Source organism: Lutzomyia longipalpis, chromosome 1 (genome assembly GCF_024334085.1).
Source record: "Lutzomyia longipalpis isolate SR_M1_2022 chromosome 1, ASM2433408v1".
Taxonomy (NCBI): Eukaryota; Metazoa; Arthropoda; class Insecta; order Diptera; family Psychodidae; genus Lutzomyia; species Lutzomyia longipalpis.
Window position 1 is genome coordinate 47949449 of NC_074707.1, and position 14472 is coordinate 47963920.

General features: G+C 38.1%; 9 protein-coding genes across 10 annotated transcripts in view; 3 read left to right on the forward strand and 6 right to left on the reverse strand.

The window, feature by feature from the left end:
* The window catches only part of LOC129787983 (protein Peter pan), a 1185971-nt gene that overhangs the window by 180195 nt on the left and 991304 nt on the right, over positions 1–14472 (forward strand). The window lies entirely within an intron of this gene.
* Positions 1–14472, reverse strand: part of LOC129787980 (L-dopachrome tautomerase yellow-f2-like) — a 1067766-nt gene that overhangs the window by 180195 nt on the left and 873099 nt on the right. The gene's annotated exons all lie outside the window — the stretch shown is intronic.
* On the reverse strand, positions 322–1615 carry LOC129788004 (activating signal cointegrator 1 complex subunit 1-like). The gene is made up of 2 exons (XM_055823954.1): positions 1394–1615; positions 322–1320 (listed from the first exon to the last, which is right to left on the reverse strand). Exons 1-2 carry the CDS (start codon positions 1515–1517, stop codon positions 398–400), a joined length of 1047 nt encoding a protein of 348 aa, XP_055679929.1. The 5' UTR covers positions 1518–1615; the 3' UTR covers positions 322–397.
* Positions 1630–2430, reverse strand: LOC129788035 (enhancer of yellow 2 transcription factor-like). Its single transcript, XM_055824003.1, has 2 exons — positions 2214–2430; positions 1630–2137 (listed from the first exon to the last, which is right to left on the reverse strand). Exons 1-2 carry the CDS (start codon positions 2390–2392, stop codon positions 1918–1920), a joined length of 399 nt encoding a protein of 132 aa, XP_055679978.1. The 5' UTR covers positions 2393–2430; the 3' UTR covers positions 1630–1917.
* On the forward strand, positions 2641–3852 carry LOC129788015 (methylglutaconyl-CoA hydratase, mitochondrial). Its single transcript, XM_055823977.1, has 2 exons — positions 2641–2800; positions 2867–3852. The coding sequence occupies exons 1-2, from the start codon at positions 2708–2710 to the stop codon at positions 3650–3652; spliced, it is 879 nt and encodes a 292-aa protein (XP_055679952.1). The 5' UTR covers positions 2641–2707; the 3' UTR covers positions 3653–3852.
* Positions 3784–4975, reverse strand: LOC129788023 (phosphomannomutase-like). Its single transcript, XM_055823986.1, has 2 exons — positions 4689–4975; positions 3784–4612 (listed from the first exon to the last, which is right to left on the reverse strand). Exon 2 carries the CDS (start codon positions 4589–4591, stop codon positions 3839–3841), a length of 753 nt encoding a protein of 250 aa, XP_055679961.1. The 5' UTR covers positions 4592–4612; positions 4689–4975; the 3' UTR covers positions 3784–3838.
* LOC129787974 (N-sulphoglucosamine sulphohydrolase) lies at positions 4747–7156 on the forward strand. Its single transcript, XM_055823886.1, has 2 exons — positions 4747–5055; positions 5134–7156. Exons 1-2 carry the CDS (start codon positions 4920–4922, stop codon positions 6564–6566), a joined length of 1569 nt encoding a protein of 522 aa, XP_055679861.1. The 5' UTR covers positions 4747–4919; the 3' UTR covers positions 6567–7156.
* On the reverse strand, positions 6593–11017 carry LOC129788008 (carbonic anhydrase 2). Its single transcript, XM_055823967.1, has 3 exons — positions 10141–11017; positions 8623–8732; positions 6593–8535 (listed from the first exon to the last, which is right to left on the reverse strand). The coding sequence occupies exons 1-3, from the start codon at positions 10208–10210 to the stop codon at positions 7762–7764; spliced, it is 954 nt and encodes a 317-aa protein (XP_055679942.1). The 5' UTR covers positions 10211–11017; the 3' UTR covers positions 6593–7761.
* Positions 12686–14396, reverse strand: LOC129788014 (uncharacterized). The gene is made up of 3 exons (XM_055823976.1): positions 14264–14396; positions 13879–14067; positions 12686–13815 (listed from the first exon to the last, which is right to left on the reverse strand). Exons 2-3 carry the CDS (start codon positions 14033–14035, stop codon positions 13091–13093), a joined length of 882 nt encoding a protein of 293 aa, XP_055679951.1. The 5' UTR covers positions 14036–14067; positions 14264–14396; the 3' UTR covers positions 12686–13090.

A 14472-nucleotide genomic window follows, 5' to 3' on the forward strand; every position in this document is an offset into this window, starting at 1 on the left:
GGAGAGAATATAAATGAGAAGTAAAGAAAAATAAATAATTTGTTTCTTTAAATAAAAAAAAAATTGATCCATTCGAAGCAACTTTGCACTGAAACTTCACCTTTTGGCTTAAAAACTTTTCATTCATTTCAACAAAATTTAATTATGAATGAAATGCAAATAAATAAGAAGAGAAACGCGTGTTTGATTGGCTGAATGAACTCAAGTAAGACATTCTCATTGGCTCCCTCGACTCCTCTACGTCAAAAATCTTCTGGAGCTTCGATGCAAAGTTAAATTGAACAGAGGATTTAATAAAAAATTAAAAGAGTACTCACGATATCCCTTGATTTTTTTTACAATTTATTTCCCCTTTTCCCTGAAACGGAAGGAAAGCAAGAAAGCTTCCCAAAGGAAATTACAAAATGAGCTTAGTGGTAGCCTTGTAGTATCCTTGCTCATCATATGACTTTCTCTGAGATAGATGGATCTCCGTCAAGGGAATCTCTCCGAAAGTATAATCCCCAAAATCTTGGAGAATTTTCTTGGCATTGAAAGTAACGCCCCTCTTGAATTTCCCATCGTCATCCTTGTCGAAAGAAACATTCATTAAGGTCATGTGAAGCTTTACACTTGCTTTGTCCTTCCCAATAAAGAATTCACTTTTCCTGACGATTCTGTGGAGATGATCACCAATGTTCTGGAGAGCTTCTGATTGGATTTTGGCAAAGAGAACTCTTGTTGCTTCCGGATCATCATTCATAGAGTCCAATCCGCAGATTTTTACAGCAGTATTCCCTTGAAATCCTGCAAGAATCTCTCGTATTGCAGTCTCTTCTCTGTGGAGGATATTTTTAACCATCTCACGCTCCTCATTATCCATTAGAACCATATAGGATAGGGTAACGTGCAACTTTTCGGGAATTTGGAATAGAACATCTGGAAAGGTGTCAGCAGGTGCTCCAGCTAAGACAGCTTCCTTGAATTTCCTGAATGCCTCCTTTACTTCTTCAGTGCAGCAGGGGAATGAGAAGAAGTGAGTCATTTCTTGTCTCTTCCTGCAAGCAAGAGCAATGTCACCAATCTTCTTCCTGGCTGCCACCACGTCGGCTTCACGCTGTGCTGTCACGATAATTGGATCTTTTGTCCCTTTATTTGGAACCTTGATCAAACTTCGTGTTTCCATTTCAAGACGCCTCCTAGTTGCACCTTTTTGCCCAATGATTGCACCATGAAAGACAGATGGGACGTGGAATGCAATCCGGAAGGAATTTTCTGCAGTTCTCTCAATTTCATAATCAACCTCCTCCATTGCCTCAGGTTCCTCTTCACTATCAAAATCTAAAGAGAAATAAAAACTTGGCTTGAGAACTAAAGAGAACAGCCTAAAACAAATTCCTTGGAAGATTCTTACCAGGTTCAATGTATCCTCCAACTCTTTCGTCTTTTCCTTCCCGGATTATCTGAGCTTCAGCTGTGGGATTGACTCTGTAGCAGCGATTTTCAATCCAGACCAATTCAGGTGACAACACATCCATCTGTGAGGGTGAGTTTTCCGGGGATTTCCCTGCTAATCTCTTGGAACTTGACGGAAGATTTTTAAATCCCAAAGGTTTGAATTTTATGAAATTTTCAATAAACACAACATAATTTTCAATGTTTAATATTCTTTATTTGAGTCATTTTCTTAGCATTTTCCTCATAGATTTTTCACAGATTACGTTGGAAAAATAATCTAATCATTCAGAATTCAGATATAAACATTCATTTCATGCTTCAAATAAATTTCACGAAAATTTCATAACAAACACCTAACCTCATTTCCGGCAAAAGCGCTTTGTTTTTCATCATGAAATAATTTATTTTTGTTTACACAAATCAATGGAGATCACATTTAGTGCAGTTTTAAGTTTAGAAGAGTATCCCGGCGTCTTGCTTTCAGTTGTCTTCATGCTCTGTCAGCAGTGTCTTAATCTTCTGCAGTAGTTCTTTCTTCACTGTGTCTGGAATCATTGTGCGTGCCTTTGGGGTGACCTGTTGCACCAGCTGGTCCACATTCACCTTCCCATCCTCAGCTTTGACCACTTCCCGGCACATTAGACGCACCTGGTCGGTCCATCCGCACTCAATCAGCCGGAGACGGAGAAGATCTTTCAGTCTGGAAAGTTTGTGGGACTTGGGTAAGTTTCTTGACTTTCTTGAGCATTAGTTGGAGCTAATTAGATGAGGATTACCTGGCACGATCACCTGTGAGGATTGTAACTTGGTCTGTAGCCCTGTGCAATACCATCTTGTCAACAAAAACCTTTTCCATACTACCCTGTGCCGAACATTCTCGCACCGCTGCTTGTTGTCCTTCCTTATGCTCGGAACAACCTTTGCGAGTTATCCCGGTACATAGTGTGGCATTCATTAGGACAAATAAATCTCGCACAGAACGCACAGAAAAAATCTAACTTTTTTACTTGAAATATCCTTGAATAAGGAAAAACAAAGAAAATGCAACAGAAAAAAAACTAATAAAACGTTTGTCTCGAATACAATTTTCCTGCGTTTCATGAAAGTTCCAGACAATCTTAATAATCTTCTTGGAAAAATATTCCGCTCTGTCTTGGGATAAATCGTACAATGTCGCCAAATTCTCTTTAATTCTGTTCTAAGCTGGGCTGCTCAGCTCGGTTAGAGCTAAAATCAGGCGCAAGATTATCAATCTGTTGATTACGTAAAGATGGCTCAACTCCTCAAGAACGTCCGCATCATCCGAAATTTCTCCTTGACAATCAACAGGCACTTTAGTGCTGCCAAGGAGACGGAAGTTGAGGTAAGAATCCCGCCTTTTATTAATATTCAATTAAATAAATCCTTATCAGGAACGGATTTATTTCAGCTGGACTACCTCAAAGGTGATAAGGAGGGAGTTGCTGTCCTTGCTCTTAATCGTCCAAGTGCCAAAAATGCCTTCTCACAGTCTCTCGTGGATAAGCTGATACAATCCGTGGATACCATCTGGCATGATAAGAATGTCCGTGTCGTTGTTCTCCGGAGCTTAGTTCCGGGTGCTTTCTGTGCAGGAGCTGATCTCAAGGAACGTGCTAGGCAATCTCCTGAAGAGACAGTGAGATTTGTAAAGAAACTCCGCGGGATTCTCATGCAAATTGAACAACTCCCAATGCCTGTAATTGCTGCTGTTGATGGATTTGCTCTTGGGGGAGGATTGGAAATGGCACTAGCATGTGATATTCGTTGTGCTTCTGCAGATGCCAAAATGGGGCTTGTGGAGACACGCCTGGCCATCATACCGGGAGCTGGAGGTACGCAGAGACTCCCACGAACGGTGAGCCCTAGCCTGGCGAAGGAATTAATCTTCACAGCGAAGGTTTTCACGGGAACTGAGGCAAAGGAGATGGGTATCTGCACACACACAGTGCCCCAGAATGAAACCAAAGATGCAGCTTTCCAGAAAGCTCTGCAAATTGCCACAGAAATCCTCCCCAATGGCCCTGTTGGGGTGAGAATGGCCAAGAAAGCCATCAACAATGGAATTCAGGTGGATATTAGCACTGGATATGCCATTGAGGAAGCTTGCTATGCTCAAGTTATGCCAACAACTGATCGTCTTGAGGGCTTGAAAGCTTTTGCTGAGAAGAGGAAGCCCGTCTACAAGGGAGAATAGGGGCAGGACAATCAACAAAGTCTTAAATCGAATTATCAAGAATACCGTCTCTTGGGGGGAATTTGGTTTGGAAGTGGGTGGGAGGAAGAAGCAAGCATGGGTACGGTACAACAGAGGAAAAGGCCACATAATGTGATAAAAAGTGCATTTAATGGGAAGAATTTTGGTGTAAAATAAAAATCATAATTAAACATCCAGAAGTTCCTTTAGGATCCTTTTGGTATCATCAGGGCTTGACACAGTGTGTCCAATAGTCCGGGCATCAGCAAAGATTTCATGATCATTCCCACCGGGATTGGTTTTATCACCAAAGAAATGGATTTCTTTGAATTTCCTCCCCTCGACGTGTTTCAGGCAGTAAGATTTATCCCATCCATTGGGAAAGACATCGAAGCTGATCTGCCCACCAATACTGTACGTGAGATCAACATCGTGAAACTCCTTCTTGAGCACCTCAATCATCTTCTTGCGCACTTCGTGCACTTTGTCATACTCCGCAAAGGCATTTCGTTCCTCTCGTGTACAATTCCTCCCAATTGGGCAGATGTTGATCATCCCACTGCGGTATTCAATGAATGTGCCCCGTTTGACGGGCAATTTAATTGTGGACAGGTGGTGGAGGTTGAAGTTAACAAAATCCTGGATTTTTTCCTCTCCCAGGTGCGTCACAAGGGATTGCCGGCCAATCTCCTTGCCACGCTCAATGTGAACTAGGCCATTTTCTGGGAAGACAAAATCCAACTCTTGCACTCTATTCCTGCTGATTTGCTCAAAAAGCTTATCCAGGTCAGATCCACTGACCAAGCCAAGGGTTGCTCTTGGTAGGACGGTGTGGTAGAGGAAATCCTCCATTTCTGACGTAATCATCATCCGTGGTCCCGTCAGTGTGCCATCCACATCAAACAGCAACAGGATTTCATCCCTCTTCAAATCCTTCATTTTTTCTCTTTAATTCTTTCTCTGAAATTAAAGAAAAAATTAAATTATTGCGCCAAAAGCCATAAAAGTCTTCTTGCTTGAAGTTCTTTGACCCCACCTCCTCTGGCCACGCAAAAAATGACAGAAAACCACTTTCTCGCTCTCAAAAAATCTTCAGTCTTTCGGCTACTTTCACAGTGTGCAACTTCCACTCTCTGCCCGGGTAATCGTATCACAGAATCAGCTGAATTGGCTATTTTTTCCTACTCTCCTGCTGACCCACGTCTGCGCCACGGTGGATTGTTGACTCAGAGATATAGCTTGAGAAATTAGATCGGGAGTTTACGAAATGTCGTGGATTTATTTGCTTTTCCTTATCATCTCTTCTGTGGAACTGTCAGCATCGGCACAACCGGCAATTCTGGAGGTGCCACGTCCATGGCAGCTAGAGCCACCTACAAAGCAAAATGTTCTCCTCCTTCTTGGTGGGTGTTCAAGCTTTTGGGCGCTTAATTTAAAAATCCAGATCAGATCATAATTCTGCGCGGAGTTTTTTTTTTCAGCTGATGATGGAGGATTCGAAATGGGAGCCTATAGGAATCGAATTAGCCAAACACCAAACTTGGATGCTCTGGCCAAGGAGAGTGTGATCTTCAATAATGCTTACACTTCCGTTAGCAGTTGTTCCCCAAGTCGTGCAGCTCTCCTAACTGGGCTTCCAAGTCATCAAAATGGGATGTACGGGCTGCATCAGGGAGTGCATCATTTTGACTCCTTCGACTCAATTTGGAGTGTCCCGAAGATTCTCAGTAGCAAAGGCAATGTTCGAACAGGAATAATTGGGAAGAAGCATGTGGGACCATCGGAAGTGTTCAAGTTTGACTTTGAGAGGACAGAAGAGGAGTACCCGATTAATCAAGTTGGAAGGAATATTACGAATATTAAGAATTTAGTAAAAGAATTCCTCCATTCAAATGACACACGTCCATTCTTCCTCGTTGTGGCATTTCACGATCCCCACAGATGTGGCCATGTTACCCCGCAGTATGGAAGTTTCTGTGAACGCTGGGGAAGTGGTGAGGAAGGAATGGGTCTCATCCCTGATTGGCATCCAATCTACTACGTCTGGGATGAGATTGATCTGCCGTTCTACGTACCGGACACGGAACCTGCTAGGAGGGATGTTGCAGCTCAGTACACAACCATATCCCGTCTGGATCAAGGAGTTGGATTAGTCCTCAAAGAACTCAAAGAAGCTGGCTTTGATTCCAACACTCTTGTTGTCTACACCTCAGACAATGGGCCACCACTACCATCCGGTAGGACAAATTTCTACGATCCTGGCATTGCTGAACCGATGTTCATCAGATCCCCAGCAGCTGATGCAAGAAGGAATGAAGTAACGTACACAATGACAAGTCTATTGGATCTTGCCCCAACATTTCTCGATTGGTTTGGTGTGGAGTACCCCAAGAAGGCAAAGACAAAGCTCACGGGAAAATCCCTTCTGCCCATTCTATCCGCAGAGCCACCAAATGATCCTGATGCAGCTGTATTTGCCAGTCAATCCTACCATGAAGTCACCATGAATTACCCAATGAGGGCTATCCGGACTAAACGCTACAAACTCATCCACAATCTCAACTACAAATCCCCCTTCCCCATTGATCAGGATTTCTACGTGTCGCCAACTTTTCAGGACATCCTCAACAGGACAATTGCCAAGCAAACCCTGCCGTGGTACAAAAATCTCCAGCGCTACTATCAACGAGATGAATGGGAGTTATTTGATTTAAAGCAAGATCCAGGAGAGCTGAGGAATCTCTTTGGCAATAAAGCCATGGACAAGGTGAAGACGGAACTGCAGGAAAGGCTGCAGAAATGGCTTCAGGACACCAATGATCCATGGCAGTGTGCTCCCCACGGGGTATTGCAGAATGTGGGGGAATTTAAGGATGATCCCCAGTGCCTAACCCTGGGGCATGAAGATCTTTAAAAATTAAAAAATAAATAAAAAAATAATCACAAATAACTTAAAATTATATTTTTAACACAATTTTTTACATTTTAAATTTTTAAGAAGAATTTCAGGAACGAAAATTACATTTTCAAATTTTTTTTTAACAAATGGGATAGATTATGATATAAATCTTTTCTTTTCCTTACAAATTCGTCAGAGATTTTTGATATTCTGGGAAGAATCTTTAAAAATTTGAATATTTTATTTCTTTCTTAGTCATATTTTTTAAAGGAAAATTGCTGTTCCAGGGCCCTTTAAAGGTCTTCCTGGCTGTTTTCTGAAACAAGAAAGTCTTTATTTTTCTTTTATAGAATGACAATAGAACTATTTATAAAATACCATAAATGTCAGTATCTTTTAAGAAAAGAAAAGATTTTTATCAGAATTCAGTCCAATATAAAATAAGATTAAATTAATTGGTTATTCTGAACACACGAATGAAATTGTTTAGCTCTCTAATTATTTTAGCTCTCTAAATTATTATTTGAAAGTAAACGTAAAATGTAATTCAAATTAGCTTTGCACCGAAGCTTTTTAAAAGAAAAATAAAATCGTTTTTCAACTAATCAGAAGAATTTTTATTAATTTTTAAAAAGCATTCAACTGGCGATTCAATTAATTGGGTAATAAAACTAATTTATTCGATTTTTACATTTTATTCTAAGGTTCTAAGAAGAATTTATCAATGTAAATTAGTTCCAAAATTACTACAACAATTTACAAACTCTCACAAATTACTTTTTTGCCATTTGAACGCACAATAAGGCACAAACTCGGCCTATTTGTCATCATTGTAGCCGATTGTAGCCATTGTGGTGCTAAAAAAAAATAATTGCAGCGCTTTTATCAATCCTCAAGTGTGACTATAAAATGCTTTTGCAAGTTTTAAGACTCCATGCAAAAAATATGAATTTGTCAGCTGAATTTTATTAGTCGCCGACGAATCATAAAGATAAGCTGCGAAAGGTCAAAAATTGAGTTAAAGTTGAAGCTCTTCTGTAGCGCCTTTCTTGTCTCGCCATTGCACATATCGTCCACCTCTTATGTAATACATAATTACCTACAAAATATCATCTTTAATTCTGGATGCTTCTCATGAAAAATAAAAAAATCAATGACTTTTCGTCCCTGATTGATCCCTCCTCACACAGATCCCACAGATCATCATTTATCAATAGAGCCAATCCCATTTGTTGTAATGGAGATTCTTATCAATGGTATTGAGATGAGTATTCCTCTCATTGACTTTCCGCACGAAAACACGACGATTTCCCAATGGCTGAAGAGCACGGTAGTTATCAACCAATACCGATCCTTCAATCCCATTTGAGAGTTGGCGGAATTTATTCATTTGCGACACAGAAACCGGAAGTGGTTCCGGGAAGAGGATCCATGTGACCGCCTCAGAGCATGGAGGTGTCGTCAGGGAACCCTTGTAGGTGTAGAAACGTTCTGTGTTAATTGTCGAGATGAGGGATGAGAGGGAGAAGGTGAAATTCAACGAATAAGTCCTGTCGTAGTCGGAAACAGGACTCAAGTTCTTCACAATTGTCGTCAAATCCGGGCTGTCGTATTCGTCAATTTGATAGAAGAACCCAAGAACAGTTAATCCATCGCTGTAGTTGAGTGCTTCCGCTACATCTTTGTACTTCCGGTTCCGATGAATTATGTGCATTTCCATGGGGTAGCGAATATCATTGAGAACATGCTCAGCTCCACGATTATTCTTGTCACCCCAGTGAAAGTGCAACCCTTCCAGTTCGTACTCATTCTTCAGTTTCCCACCAAAGACGTAGGGATGCTTCCTGCCCAGTTCCTCTTCACTCTTTGAGGGTTTGGGTATCGTTAGAGACACAGAATGGCCATTATTGTGAATTAGGATGGGCCCAGGAAGGAGATTGTGGTAGCCAACCATTTCCAGGGCGGGCATTGTTAAATGAATCGCCTGGAAGGATTTTTTTTTTCAATTAAAAAAATATATAATTTGCAGAATTAGATGAAAAATAAAATGTCCTTAATATTTAAGGCGAACCTTTCTGGAATTAATGGCAATCGGGGATTGATATTTTCCAGCACAGTGCCCGTGCTTCTTTGACCATCTCCTTTGCTCTGCCTGTGAGTATCCAAAACGATGGCAATCAGCTAAAAGAATTAAAGAATATTCATGATACCGTCAAGAGGAGTAAAGATTCAATTTTCGGGGTTTTTTTTTGACTAAAAATATTTAATAAAGAAAAAAAAGTGGGGGGCTCTGTCTCTTAAACGAATTTATTAATTTTACATTAGGGAAGACGGGAGTGAAGTTGGATAATTCTAAATAATATCCTGTTTATGATGAAGAATTCTAATTTATTTTATGAGATAAGTTTATAGGAAAAAATAACCCGAAATAATAATAAAATTTATTTCTAAAAATGTAAGAATCAAAATTTTTACTAAATTTTTAATTTTTTGCTGTGAAATTGACTCAAAAATCGCTCATAAAAGTCTTCAATTTCCCATAATTAGTGAACCATCCCTTTTAGAACTTATTTTTCCTGCAATTTTACTAATTTTATACGTACTTTACAACATTTTATATAAATTTTACTTAATTTTTACATTAAAATTTAATTGAAAACTCTTTTTTTTCATTCTCAGAATTTACAAGAATTACGCCTACATATATTTTTTTATTAGCAACAAGAATACATATATTTTAACTCCACCCACGTATAAAATACATGGAAAATGTAATTTTATTATTTTCTTCAAGTTCAGTTAAATCGGTTATAGTTCAATCAGCCTCAGAAACTAAAATGAGTGATCGTTTGTTATCCTTAGTGATCAAGAAAGAGTGTTAGTGCATTCTTGGTGTTAATAAAATTATGCCTTTTAATCCTTTCAACTTATCAAAACCAGAATGCAAAAGTAACCCCTCAAACTACGGAACATCTATCAACTGTATTTATAGAATTCAATTAAATCCTATTTTTGAACTGAAAATTCAAAAAATAATTTCAAATCTTTGATTTTTTTTATTTTCATTTTCCTTTCACCCTCGTTTATTAAATAAATTCCACATAACACCTTTCAATTAATCCTCCTAAATTATTTTGCCAAACTTTTCAAAAACTCCAATGGCTAAAAAATTGCGCATCACGTTTTATTTGCAGTAGCAATGATTTTATTTTTAAATAAAAACTCTTTCAATGAGGTATTTGCGCAAATGCTCACAACTTACAGAAAATGATTTAGAGGTGGCAAATAAAACGTGCTGGAAAAATTCTCTCTTTTGCGATTTTTCCATTTTTGTAGCAAAGATAGCAAATTAGCATGAGATTCAAGAATGGAGGTGCGAGAAAAAAATCAGGTTGATTTCCTTATTTGAAAGAGGAGAAAAAAGAAGAAAACCTCAAAGTTTAGCATCTCCCCACGGCGTCAATCACTTTTCTTGGCTTTTCTCGTGCGTTTATTTGCTTATTAACTTCCCAATTTGTTCAATGCAAATGCACGTGATGTTCAAATCGCGTGACAAATAGGTGGTGACAAATAAGAATTTTTTCTTTACCTTCAAACACCTGAACAAGAATAAATAGGCTCAGCAGGTGGGCCCATTGATGCGATCTGCGGATCATCATCGTCAATTTACTTTCAATTTAGCCGGCGTCTTCCACGCAACTTTTGAGCAAATTGCTCTTCTTTCTTTTCTCTCGTGGCTTGACGCTAGTCCACCAGGTGATCAAATAAGAACAATTTGATCTTCTTGTCGCCTCTTGGTACACTCAACTCTTCCACTAAACTGCGTCCTTGCACCCACACGCACTTTCTTGTTTATAAATCCAAACAACAACGCACGTATTTGCTTAATTTTCACTCTCATGAAAAATATTTTCCTTCTTCGTTAGGCAACAATTTTTCCTCACTGCCTTCTCACCATCACTGCGATAACTGAAATGCGCGAGATTAGCAATGCAATTGGCACCGCCAGCAGATCACACAATTTTATAAGTCACGACCAAATCATCCCCACCCCGGAGGAGTGAATTTTCTTCCAAAATTCTTTTAAAGTTTTCCCCGCCAGAAGTCACAAGAGAAGTTCTAAAGCAAAGAAAATCTCATTGGAGAACGCTTCACAGAGGTACCCTCTGTGGAATGAGCCAAAGTGGGGATGAAGATTAGTAGCAAAAAAGAAAAGAATTAAATTATAATCTTCACAGTGAGTCAGGTGGGAGGAGATGGGCAGCAGAAAAAAACCATCGCGGTAAATCACAATTTGACAAGAGAATTATTTAAGGATTTTAATCTGTCGCGCACATTCCTCACCCATCAAGTGGATTGAATTCCAAATTTTCTCTATGAAATTCGCCAACGAAATATTAAATAGTTTTTTTTTAGAAGAAAACAGAGAGAAGCTCACAAAATTAATTACCGAGATTCATTATCACACTTCTAATCATTAAAATTTCAATGCTTTGTAGTGTATACGGGAGGGTGGAGTGCAGTGTGTGATCTTATATTTTTTGGTGTTAATTTAATAGTCTTTTCCTAAAATATCAAGAATTTCATTGATTTTTAGGAGATTTTTAATTACCAAGATTTTTTTTTAGATCTTCGTGATTCTTTCAGTTATTCCATCATGTGGTTGAATTTGGATGTGAAATAAAACTTTGTTTCTAGACGATTTTTCTATGTTGTAGAAGGCTTTCCAATAACAGTTAATATTTGAAAAATAGTCAAGCCGTTTAGGTAATATGGCCGCCTAAATTTTCTATTGAAATCGGTCATATCTTCAGTTCTGTTTGTTCGATTTTCATAAAAATAAGACTCAATTAAAAGCTCTAATAAACTCAAAAAGTTCTCAAAACATTTGGAAGTAATTCCCCACGATCGACCACACTGAAGAAGGCTCCAAGCGCGGCCGCAAGCTCTGGAAAGGTGTTGAATTTCTTTGGGTAAGAGTTTCCACTACCGAGGAAAAAGCCGGACTTTAAAATATTGATGCAAACGTCGGGAAAAACTACAAAAGAAGATTAAAATCTATAATTTTCTAAGCCATAGAAATGTATGGCCAATTCAATTTTGTTAAAATAAAGCTATTCAACCTATCGTGAAGGAAACGTTCTTTAAGTAGATAGATAGATATATGTAGATAGATTAGATAAGATTTATTTATTCCATCTTCTTTCAATTTGTCGAAAGAAATGGAAAAACACTTTCTTTTTGAGAAAAATTATAGTTTAAAGTTTGAGGTTAGAATTGCCTCATCCTCAAGGTGCTAAATGTTTTAAAATTTCAAATTTAATTTAATTTAAAGGATTACTTTAATTTTTAAAAATCTAGAGAGAAAGCGGATAACTATCTTTAGCATCTCCAACCCCCGAAAAAACATCGCTTCATCCTAGTTCAAACCAACTTAGCCCCAATCTTCCCTATATGAAACAGCATTGAAAGAGAACTTCACGATCATGGGAGATTTTTCTTCTCACTCAGCACGTATTTTGTCAATCAAATTAAACTTTTAGCAGCTTCAGCGTGAAATTATTTTGGATATTTTCAAGTTCTTCCAGAAGTGGAGAAAATATTCTTTTTCATATTTGTTCTGCAGTAACATCCGAAAAAAATATATTTCCCTCACTCCACTCTCGAAGCGACAGCACGTGATAATTGTGTTTCGTAACTTTTTGCTAAATATAATTTCACTCTCACACAAAAATTCTCATCATGAAAAAAGAAACAAATGGTGGGAGAACTTTAATGTTCTTTTAGAGAAAATTCTTAATTAGAAAATAATTGACGGGAAATTGATTGCATTCTTGCTGAATTAATTTTTATCTAAAAAAAAAGAGCTTTTAGATGGAAAATGACATCATTGTGTTAGAAATAGAACAATTCTATGAAGAAAATTCCACAAGAAAATAATTCAGAATTTTTAATTTTTATTTTCTAACTATTCTTTAAAAAATTCAAACATTTTTCTAATGAACTTTTTACTTCATTTTAATTATATTATTTCATCCTGAAAAAGAAAAGTTAAAGGAACTCAAAAGAATTATTTTTCTTAAGAATATTCGTAAAAATATTTCCTAAAATCTTTCAGACACAATATTTTAAATCCTTAACAAGTTTAAAGGGACTCTGAAACAAAAACTTACATAACGAACCTTAAAGAAAATGTTTTTAGAGATCAACTTAATTTAAGATTTTTTTTTAAGAAAGATTTTAACTCATTTCACAGACATAATATTCGTGCTAAATCAAGGCAAATTGTGCACACAATAATGAAAATAACTTAAACACAATTAAATTTAAAACATTAAATTTTCACAGAGAGGAAGCATAGAATGAAATAAAAAAATCATAAATCAAAGAGCAATAAAATCGAATTTAGGAGTTTTTTTTCTCAACGCGCCACAGACGTTTAAAGTTGATGAAGAATTGATTTATGTATGAAGATAAAGTTCTTGGACGCAATGGGAATGCAAAGTACTCGTGGAGAGCATAATTGTTGGTTCTCCCATTCACTGTGATACCTTTGTATGGGTTTTGCGGTGATGGAGGAGCATCTTCCGGTCCTTGAAGATTTTCCGGCACGCGTCGCATGAGAAGTAAACTTCCTTGTTGATCTTGTTCCTGCGCGAAGCATTTATGCGAAGACTTCGCCGTGTTTCCACGACAGTTTCATGAATCCCCGGAGGATCTTCCTGGTCCTCTTTTGGTGCTGAAAGTTTTGGCGAAGTTATCTCTTGCTCATGCTCAGGCGGATCATTGTTATCTGCAGGAAAGAGCTGCTTCTTGGCTTTGGAAATGTGAACTTTCTTCTTGGGCGTTGCACAATCCGTTGATGGCTTCCGGACACTCACTAAATTCGGCTTCCGCTCCCTGATGTGGGTTTTCTTTTCCGGAATAAGCGGTATAACAATCTCAGCCTGGGAGAGCTTTTCCAGCTCCTCAAGAAGGAGCATCTCCTCCGTTTTCTTCTTTGAAGGCTTCTTCGTCACCGTTCTCAGTGGTGGCTTCATAATTATCAGCCTGGGAAGCTCAAGTACACTCTTCACTGCTTCCTGATTCTCAACATCCTCACTCTTTGACTCATCCACCGCATCCTTTACAGGGACATTCACATAAACTGGACTGCTCTCTTCTTCTCCTGTAGGAGAAATTGGTGATGGTTGTGGGACTTCCGTTACATTTTCAGCATGTCCGGGAGTCTCAAAATGTGGCTCTTGGAAGTTGTCCAGGAAATCTACAAAGAATCACAGCATTCAGGGGGATTCAATGACCCCAGGAGACACCATAGAAGCCTTACCGAAATTCTCTGAGGAAAAATTTATGTCCTCAATGGAAAATTCATCCAGCACATCCCCTGAACTGCTTTCATCAATCAAAATATCCATTGCCATCACATCCATGAGGTCATCTAAAGCTCCTGGCAAGGAAGAATCCCGCAATACAGGTAGAGACATTTTCCTGCACTCAAATAAGTTTCAGGGAGGTACTGGAAAGAAAGGAAAATTAATCAAAACAGGAAGGAAAATTCGCCATATTGGTTTGGGAAAAATTTGATTTTCTTTATTTACTTTGAGGATGAAAATTCGTCTGTTTAATTCACCGGAAATTGCACGATTTTGATTAATTGAACACTAAATTAGACTCTAATTGATTAAACCTTTAGGAAAAGTCTGTAAAAGTACCTTATTTAGAGTTTTCCAACAAGAATTCAACACGTTCCAATGGGATGAAATATGTGAAAAGTCCTCGTGAAAAAAACGAATGTACATAACAAGGTCAAAACATAATTTTTTATGCTTTTTCATTGATTTTTGTGTTTTTCTCAAAGGCTGTTTTGTCATAAAATTATGTAATTTTATGTTTTTGGAGGGAAATAATTTTTTTGAGCTCA

Bases quoted from the DNA above. Each gene is read 5' to 3' on its own strand.
- LOC129788004 (XM_055823954.1), bottom strand. From the start codon at position 1,517: ATGGATGTGTTGTCACCTGAATTGGTCTGGATTGAAAATCGCTGCTAC. The intron at 1,321-1,393 runs GTAAGAATCTTC...ATTTCTCTTTAG, and splicing joins TGGAGGATACATTGAACCTG to ATTTTGATAGTGAAGAGGAA.
- LOC129788035 (XM_055824003.1), bottom strand. From the start codon at position 2,392: ATGAATGCCACACTATGTACCGGGATAACTCGCAAAGGTTGTTCCGAG. The intron at 2,138-2,213 runs GTAATCCTCATC...CAAACTTTCCAG, and splicing joins CTCACAGGTGATCGTGCCAG to ACTGAAAGATCTTCTCCGTC.
- LOC129788015 (XM_055823977.1), top strand. From the start codon at position 2,708: ATGGCTCAACTCCTCAAGAACGTCCGCATCATCCGAAATTTCTCCTTG. The intron at 2,801-2,866 runs GTAAGAATCCCG...GATTTATTTCAG, and splicing joins CCAAGGAGACGGAAGTTGAG to CTGGACTACCTCAAAGGTGA.
- LOC129788023 (XM_055823986.1), bottom strand. From the start codon at position 4,591: ATGAAGGATTTGAAGAGGGATGAAATCCTGTTGCTGTTTGATGTGGAT.
- LOC129787974 (XM_055823886.1), top strand. From the start codon at position 4,920: ATGTCGTGGATTTATTTGCTTTTCCTTATCATCTCTTCTGTGGAACTG. The intron at 5,056-5,133 runs GTGGGTGTTCAA...TTTTTTTTTCAG, and splicing joins AAATGTTCTCCTCCTTCTTG to CTGATGATGGAGGATTCGAA.
- LOC129788008 (XM_055823967.1), bottom strand. From the start codon at position 10,210: ATGATGATCCGCAGATCGCATCAATGGGCCCACCTGCTGAGCCTATTT. The intron at 8,733-10,140 runs GTAAAGAAAAAA...TAATTCTTTTAG, and splicing joins TCTTGTTCAGGTGTTTGAAG to CTGATTGCCATCGTTTTGGA. The intron at 8,536-8,622 runs GTTCGCCTTAAA...AAATCCTTCCAG, and splicing joins TTGCCATTAATTCCAGAAAG to GCGATTCATTTAACAATGCC.
- LOC129788014 (XM_055823976.1), bottom strand. From the start codon at position 14,035: ATGTCTCTACCTGTATTGCGGGATTCTTCCTTGCCAGGAGCTTTAGAT. The intron at 13,816-13,878 runs GTAAGGCTTCTA...GATTCTTTGTAG, and splicing joins TTTTTCCTCAGAGAATTTCG to ATTTCCTGGACAACTTCCAA.